Raw genomic sequence first — 8634 nt, 5'->3', positions numbered from 1 at the left:
CTAGGAAACTGGTCATCTACACATAAAATAAAATTTGATCTATATTTCTCACCCCATACAAAATTAATTAAAATTGAATCAGAGAACTTAATTTATTATCAGAAATGCTGAAAATGACAAAAACCCCCTCGAAAACATATCTAGGTACATGCAAGGTTATTTCTGAATAGAATTCCAATAGCAGAGAAATAGCCCAGATAACTGACAAATGGGATATCATGAAATTCAAAAGCTGCTGTACAGCCAAAGAAGCTACCAACTGTACTTTTGTCAGCTGCACTTCAGAAAACAGGTTGCTATCTGAAATATGTAAAGAGTTATAAAAATAAAACACCTCAAACCCAAGCTGCTGGTCAATAAGTGGGTCAAGGAACTAAGCAGACAATTCTCAAAGGAAGAAATAAAATAGGCTAATAAATAGTTTTAATTATTCAGTCTCTCTAGCCATCAGAAAAATGCCAATTAAACCTACTGTGAAATTCTGTGTCACTGCAGCAAGAAGGGAAATCAAGAAAACAAATGACAATCATTACCAGCTAGGGTGTAGGAAAAGAAGAGTTCAAGTCCTTTTCTATGGTTGCTGGGGTTGTGAACTGGTGTAGCCACTAGGGAAGTCAGTGTGAACATAACTCAAAAATCTGAAATGAGAACTACTGTAAGAGCCAGCTATATCAACCCGGGGCATGTCTGGAAGGACTCTACATCATAAACAGAGGCACATGTTTATCTATGTCTAGCACTGCTCTTTTCACAAAAGGAAGGGAATGGAATTGTCTTAGATGTGCAACAACTGATAAACAGAAATTAAAATATGTTACATATATAATGGAATTTTATTCAACACTAAAAAAATAAAATTATGAAATTGTAGGAGGATGGATGGAACCCAAAATCATTGTACTAGTTAAGGTGACCAAAGCTCAGAAAAACAACTACTTTAAGTTTTTCTCATACGTGGATCCTTATTTCTAATTATGGAATACATGTACTTGGGAGGGAGGAAATGTGAGTAGTTTCTAAGAAATTAGAAAGGAGCCCATGAGAAGTATGTGCACCAGTACACTTTAAAGGAGCTAAGGGATAGAACACATGAGATATTGAAATGGACAGGAGAAATCCTGGGTGTGAAAAAGTATAGAAGGTCAATATGGGGCAGGAAGGTAGGGAGAGGAAAAGAGAAGGAGAAAGCAGCCAAATCTGAGGATGCATATAAAGGTCATAAGGAAAGCTTTTACTTTGTAAGATAATTTAAAAATATTAAAAATTAAAATTAAAAAATAATGAAAGGTAGAAAATGCAGGCCAGGCAAGGAAGCTTTCTACAATGCAATTATCTACTTTTCTCATTTTAAATATATAATTTAAGACTTACAATGGTCAGAGGCCATGCATTTTTATTTGATTAGAAAGGAGCTCATTATGATAAAGATTTGGCTGACTCCAGAAAAGCCAGAATATGCTTTGAATGCAGACCCAACAGCTTATGAACACAGAAAAGAAATGCAACAAAAATGTTATTAGAATGTCTCTTTCCAAAGTCTTGGATCAGAGGTGGCAGCCTGGGAAAGTTGTACTTTCTTGGAAGAAACTGTGTTGGGAGCACAAAGGTCTTTGTGTCCACAGATCACTAGGGAAACCAGAGTGTTAAACACACAGGAGTCTCTTCTCAATGGAGGAAATAAAATGCCTGTTTCCCTGCCCAGAAGGCTGGAAGTGGATTTTGTTAACGTCCCAGTGACCTTTTTGCTATCTGTGGAGGCACACCTCACCCACCTTTTGCTGTAGAGGCAGACCTCATCCGAATTCCCAGAATGATTATCCTAGACTCTTCCCTCCCTAGACCATTATTCATCCTTAGTGGAAATGTCACAGGTTCTTTATGGTCTGCTGACCTCTATGCTATAGGTCAGAGACCACACTAGATTCTAGACCTTTTAGCTATAGAGTCCATCCTCATGGTCACATGTATTGTGTAAAAGAGCCTCTATGTATTCACACCTTAAGCTTTATTGTACACTTGGAATTGAACTGATTGGACTGATTGTTGTCTGGAACCCCTTTCCCAAATTGTTCTGTGTTTTATTTATTTAATTTTTTTATTCAAAGTGATTTTATTGCTGTGCACACAAGAGTTTATGACACTAGAGCAGAGGCTGTGGATGACTCATATTTCCAATTGGGTGGGAGGACCCGCTTAGTCTTATAGTAATGAGCCAGCCGGTGAATTCTGCTCTCTACCAGAATCAGGCGGAATTTAGCATCCTTATCCTTTCTGTTCCTCTCAAGATGCTTTCGCACAGCCACTACTTTCTTAATCAAATGGTACAGATCCTCAGGGAGGTCAGGGGCAAGGCCTTTCGACTTAAGGACTCTCAGGATTTTATTACCAGTCACAAAACGGACCTGCGCCACACCATGCGAGTCCCTCAGGATCACACCTATTTGCGAGGGAGTCAGGCCTTTCTTGGCCAGTTTGTAAATTTGTTCCTTCACGTCGTCAGACGTCAGTTTCAGCCACGTGGGGACACTACGGCAGGGCAGCGCCGACTGGGACAGGCCCTTCCCAGGAGCGTGCAGGCGACCCATGATGGCGGAGGGCTGGCAGCAAAGAGAGCTGTTCTGTGTTTTAAATATGCTGACAATGAACCACCTGGCATTAGACTCTCCGAAGTCTGATGCAGGTTGACAAAAATCAATGTGCACTGGGTTTTCATTCTCATCTCTTCCAGGGTTCACTTCACTCTCTGACACTTGCAGGGGTCCCCACAAAAGTGGAAGGTCTGTGTTTACTGGTGAAGATTAAGATCAGTTTTGTTTATTTATTTGTAAAAATGATCAATCAAGACACATGGCCAAAGCCGTAACTTTTAGCTCAAGCTTGTATGGGTGAGTTTTTCTTTAGATTGAGAAGGTTTTCATCTATGATCTTGTTGAAGATCTGGTGTATTCCATTTACTTCTTCCTTATCTGTGCCTATAATTTTAGTTTTTTTTTTCATCATGTCCCACATTTCCTGTGTCTTCCTTTCCTGTTCTTTTTACTTTTTAATATCCTTTGCTTATTTAGTCACGATCCTCTACTTTACCTCTCAGTCCCTATATTCTATCTTCTGGTTGAAGAAATCTGCTTTTAAGAGTTGTTTTTTTCTGAGTTTTCTAGATTAGCTATTAGGTTTTCCAATTTCATCCTCGTTTCAGCTTGAGTCATCTTCAGTGTTTCTATGTTCTGATTGAACTCTATCTTCAAGTCTTGGACTGTCTTTGTCATTTCCATCAGCCTGTGCTTGTGTTCTCTTGGGTGTCACTCAAGTATTTATTCTCTTTAATCCTTTTCTCCTTAATTTCATTGAGTTGTTTCTTTGTTTCTATGAAGTTTACAATTATTCCTTTAAATCCTGTGTCCTAGGTTTCATATAGATAATTCCCATTTAGCAAACCTTTCCACAGAACTAGTGGGTTTTAGAGAGAAGACACTGATGGGATCTTTCATGTTGTTGTTATTTCTGGAATGAGATTGGGCATGTGGACTTGTTTTTTTAGTTCTGACTCTGTTAAGGATAAAGTGAGTTGGGGCAGAAAATAGGATGTATGGGTAGCTTAGGCACTGAAGTGGAATGAGTCAGATGGACAGAGGGACAGGGATGGTATTCCAGATGTGCTTCCTGGTCCAATCCTGGAGTGTGAGGGTAGGTCTTGCTGGTTGGAAAGGTAAGATATGCTGTGGGATCATCCTGTGGGTTGGGAGTATTTAGAAAAAGTTCTGATTGAATCTTAGAGCTCCTTTGTAGTGCAGGCAAGGGAGACCAGACTAGGCCAGAACACTGTATGTGAGACACAGGCAAGATCTGGGGGACTGCAGAGAATTGTTTGATGAGGTGGTCAGGGATAATTGCCAGACTAGACCTTGCAGGAGGATGTGGAAAGTCTTGGAACTGAGAAAAGTGGTTGGACATGATGCAGACGGGAACTGTAGGTAGTTGCAGGTAGAGTGGGTCTGGGTAGAAGTCTAGAGGTTTGATGTGGCACAGGTAGGAGTGGGGAGACTATGCTGGGGCACATCCAATGGGATGTGAGTCTGGATAGATCTGGCAGATTGTGTAAAAGTCATGGATGGGGACATCAGGGATACTTATCAGGCTAGAGTATAGTGGAGGACATCGGAAGTCTGAGTACCAAGTGGGGTGGTAAGAAGCTTCACAGAAGAGTGAGTGGGAGCAGGTAGGGAGAGTCCTGGTAGAAGCCTGACCTTTAGTTTTTAGAAGTAAATTAGCATATATATGTATATGTATATGTATATATATATATATATATGTATGTATGATAAAATATACACTCAGCATTTTTCTCAGTTCCAAGACTTTCCACATCCTCCTGCAAGGTCTAGTCTGGCAATTATCCCTGACCACCTCATCAAACAATTCTCTGCAGTCCCCCAGATCTTGCCTGTGTCTCACATACAGTGTTCTGGCCTAGATCAATATCCATCCCATAAGACTTTTTTCATTTCTAGATTTAATTTTCCCTTCTTCAAAGTTTCTTATAAACATATTTACTCTTTATTATTACATAATCTCATTATCTTCTTTCAATTATTTATACAATGAGTTGGAAATTTATTTTATTAAAGTTGCTAATTGTATCAAAATATAAACAAATGTAAATCTCCCTCATTAAAAAAGTGTGTAGTTTTCTCATGTCAATAGTTTAATGAAAGATACAGAGTACTATTTAATTATATAGCTAAATGATAAATAGAGCTATACAGAAATAAACAAATAGCACATATATAGATCTGTAGATGTATATTCTAAAGTACTGAAACAAAAATAATGTCAACTAAATATTAAATGACTTTTGGGGAGATAAAGAATCAAAGCCAGGTAAGTCCACATGGAATAATCAGAATGTTTCTGTTTTCCCCCCATATGTCTCAATCTAGTTTCTTGAGAATAAAGCATTTCTTTTCTTTTTTCTTTTTAATTTTTTTAAATTTTATTTTACAATACAATTCAGTTCTACATATCAGCCACGGATTCCCTTGTTCTCCCCCCTCCCGCTCCCCTCCCCTCCCCTTCCCCCCCAGCCCAACCCCCATTCCCACCTCCTCCAGGGCAAAGCCTCCCCCAGAGGACTGAGATCAGCCTGGTAGACTCAGTCCAGGCAGGTCCAGTCCCCTCCTCCCAGGCTGAGCCAAGCAATCCTGCATAAGCCCCAGGTTTCAAGCAGCCAACTCATGCCATGAGCACAGGACCCAGTCCCACTGCCTGGATGCCTCCCAAACAGATCAAGCCAATCAACTGTCTCACCCATTCAGAGGGCCTGATCCAGTTGGGGGCCCCTCAGCCATTGGTTCATAGTTCATGTGTTTCCATTTGTTTGGCTATTTGTCCCTGTGCTTTATCCAACCTTGGTCTCAACAATTCTTGCTCATATAAACTCTCCTCTTTCTTGCTAATTGGACTCACGGAGCTCCACCTGGGGCCTAGCCATGGATCTCTGCATCCAGATCCCTCAGTCATTGGATGGGGTTTCTAGCACAACAATTAGGGTGTTTGGCCATCCCATTGCCAGAGTAGGTCATCCTGAGTGAGGTAACCCAGACTCAGAAAGACAAACATGGTATGTACTCACTCATAGGAGGATACTAGATGTGGAACAAGGATGACTGGACTGCTACTCACATCACCAGGGAGGCTACCTGGAAAACAGGACCCCAAGAAAGACACGGGGATTGCCAAATGATGAAGAAATGGATGAGATCTACATGAACAGCCTGGACATGAGTGGGGGAAATGAAGGGTGAGGGTCGAGGGAAAGAGAGCTTGGGAGAGCGGGAGATCCCAGCTGGATCAACAACAGAGAGGGAGAACAAGGAATAGGAGACCATGGTAAATAAAGACCACATGAGAAGAGGAAGAAGCAAAGTGCTAGAGAGGCCCACAGAAATCCACAAAGATACCCCCATAATAGACTGCTGGCAATGGTCGAGAGACAGCCCGAACTAACCTACTCTGAGAATAAAGCGTTTCAAATTGAGGAAGTCATAAATTCAGCCCCAAATGGAATAGGCACAGAACCTAAAAACACATTTCTTTTTTTTTTTTTCCAAGACAGGGTTTCTCCCTGTAGTTTTGGTGCCTGTCCTGGATCTCGCTCTGTAGACCAGGCTGGCCTCGAAGTCACAGACATCCTCCTGGCTCTGTCTCCAGAGTCTTGGGATTAAAGGCATGTGCCACCTCTGCCTGGCAAAAAACCCACATTTCTTATTTCAATCAAACTATCTTGATTGAAGGGAAATCATGAAGAAAATCTGTCTAGAGAAGTTAGAAAGCTGAATCCATGTTCCAAACTACGGAAGTGACAGATAGCAAGTAGACAGGAGCATAAGATGCTGTAATGAGGTTGAGGGTGGGAAGAGGCTTGGGATTTGGGTTTGAGAAAATTAATCTTAATTAATCTGAAAGAAATGTAACTAAATTTGTCTTAAGAAATGAACAAATTTGTGTGTTTTTTCCTATCATGATTCTGAACCCCATTGCTCTTTTTTCCCCATTTTTCTTTATTAAGACATTTTCTACTCACTCTATGTACCACCCACAGATGCCACCTCCTCCCTCCTCTCATCTCCCAGTCCTCTCTCCCAAGCCACCCCATATCCCCACATCCCCCAAATCAAGGTCTCCCATGGGGAGTCAGCAGAGCCTGGCACACTGAGCCTAGGCAGGTCCAAGCCCCTTTCCACTGTACCAAGGCTGCGCAAGATATGGGAAGACAGAACTGTTTGGAGAATACTCAGGCAGGGGGATCGGGATCCGTCCCTGGTGCATGGGCAGGCTTTTGGGAATCTGATGCCTGTGGTGTGCCCCCCTTGCTCTTATAATCCTTCCTCCCACTCTTCAACTGAACTTCAGGATCTTGGCCAAGTCTTGGTTGGTTGTGGGTCTCTGTATCTGCTTCCATCAGTCACTGGATGTAGGTTCTATGATGACAATTAGGGTAGACACCAATATGAGTGTAGTGGAAACATTTGAAGAATTTGGTGGTTGTTGGCAATTGGAACAAGAATAAAACAGTTTTTAATTATAAATGATTGGGAAGATATACATTCACCTATTTTCAAAAGTCAGCAAATCTGATCAATGACTTGTCAGTATTCAAGGCAGTTTAGGTACTGCTCATTGACTTCCAGGCTGATTATGAAATGATATCAGCACCATCAGTGGAACACTTAAAATTGTGACTGTCAAAGAAGCAAGAGTGGGTGCTAGAAGTTGGAGTCACTGTAGAGACATGTCACAGGGAAGCCACCAACATATGAACAAAAGAGAAAGTATGAACAAAAATTTAAAGGATGAATGAAGAACAAGAGAGATGAAGACTAAGCTAGGATACCTGCCTGCTTCATGTGTAGGTCACTGATCATTGCTGAGCAATTCTGTCCATACAGGTGGTCTAAACTGAAGAAATGGAGACAGTAGATAATGTCAAAACCCAAGTAGATGCCTTGCCATTTGTTCAACCTCTGTAGCAAAAGTTAAGCACCAAGTGTGACACATGACTTAGGACAGTTTAAGACAGTTTTGTGACTTTATGCATGTTGATATAAAAATGGCCAAGGCTTTCTATGTCTTTAAAGTCATCCACTTCCATTCAGTAAATCTAATAGAAAATGCACATGACTGGGTTAATACATATGAATGTTAGCCAAATTTGAATGGAGTATATATGAATTTATTGATAAACTAGGCTAAAGCTGATAATCTCAGTTGTTTCTTTAAAGATTTCAGAGTAAGGAATACGGTCCATGTAAGCACTCTGCTACTCCATAGCATGCTATTTTGATAAAATATTGTTGAATTTCATATCATTTACCCACAAAATAGGTAAAAATCATGCCCCAGTTGAGGTGTTGAAACATGTGCTAGGTATTGCTACACATCTAAATAGCATTTTGTGTAGTGGTAGAAAACTGGAACAATTACTACTAATTACTAATTATTATCAGAAAAGAAATATAACTAAACATGTAATTTTTCTTTTCAGAAGTAATTTTTGAAATCCAAGTTATTTCCCAATTGTATTTGCTCTGTATTTATAGGCCTTTGAAATCATGTTCTGTACAATGTAGGACATAGAGGTCACCCTATTCAGTGGATTTACAGTCTGCCAGTTTGCTGGCCAAGTTTTGTAATTTTATGCTCAATTAACATCTGGTTAGAACTTGTTCAGTTAACAAACTTCTTGCCTTTGAAGATAAATCATGGGACTTTTCATGGCAGCTTGGAATCATTCCGATTTGGGAAGCTTTTTGAACAATTACATTCTTTTCCATCCTGGTTTGCATTATCCAACTGAGTTCCTGCTGTGAAGAATCATCAGGATTAGGATGGCAGCTCCCACTGAAAGGAGTACCAGTCCTACTCAGTGAACAGGATGAAAAGCAACGAGACAGTTTATGAGCACTGATGTTAAATGTGCCTCTTGCAAAATCCATGAGTCTTTTCATGTATTTAATGTTTGTTTATACACAATAACTTTTTTTCAAAACAAAATCATTTAAAAAGATTATTTGCGAGTACAAAAATTTTTTTGGAAAACTTGTCATCATTGTCTGAGTATACCTCACACACACGAAT

At 40.2% G+C, this 8634-nt stretch overlaps 1 protein-coding gene across 1 annotated transcript; it reads right to left on the bottom strand.

The window, feature by feature from the left end:
• Positions 1–2132: 2132 nt before the first annotated feature.
• LOC128097292 (40S ribosomal protein S13-like) lies at positions 2133–2585 on the bottom strand. Its single transcript, XM_052717694.1, has one exon. It carries the CDS (start codon positions 2583–2585, stop codon positions 2133–2135), a length of 453 nt encoding a protein of 150 aa, XP_052573654.1.
• Between the last annotated feature and the right edge of the window lie 6049 nt (positions 2586–8634).

This window comes from Peromyscus californicus, unplaced genomic scaffold, assembly GCF_007827085.1.
Source record: "Peromyscus californicus insignis strain IS unplaced genomic scaffold, ASM782708v3 Scaffold_5__1_contigs__length_169319896, whole genome shotgun sequence".
Taxonomy (NCBI): Eukaryota; Metazoa; Chordata; class Mammalia; order Rodentia; family Cricetidae; genus Peromyscus; species Peromyscus californicus.
This window is presented reverse-complemented; position numbering and strand designations above follow the sequence as displayed.

Excerpts from the sequence above, each read along its gene's own strand:
- LOC128097292 (XM_052717694.1), bottom strand. The coding sequence starts at position 2,585 with ATGGGTCGCCTGCACGCTCCTGGGAAGGGCCTGTCCCAGTCGGCGCTG.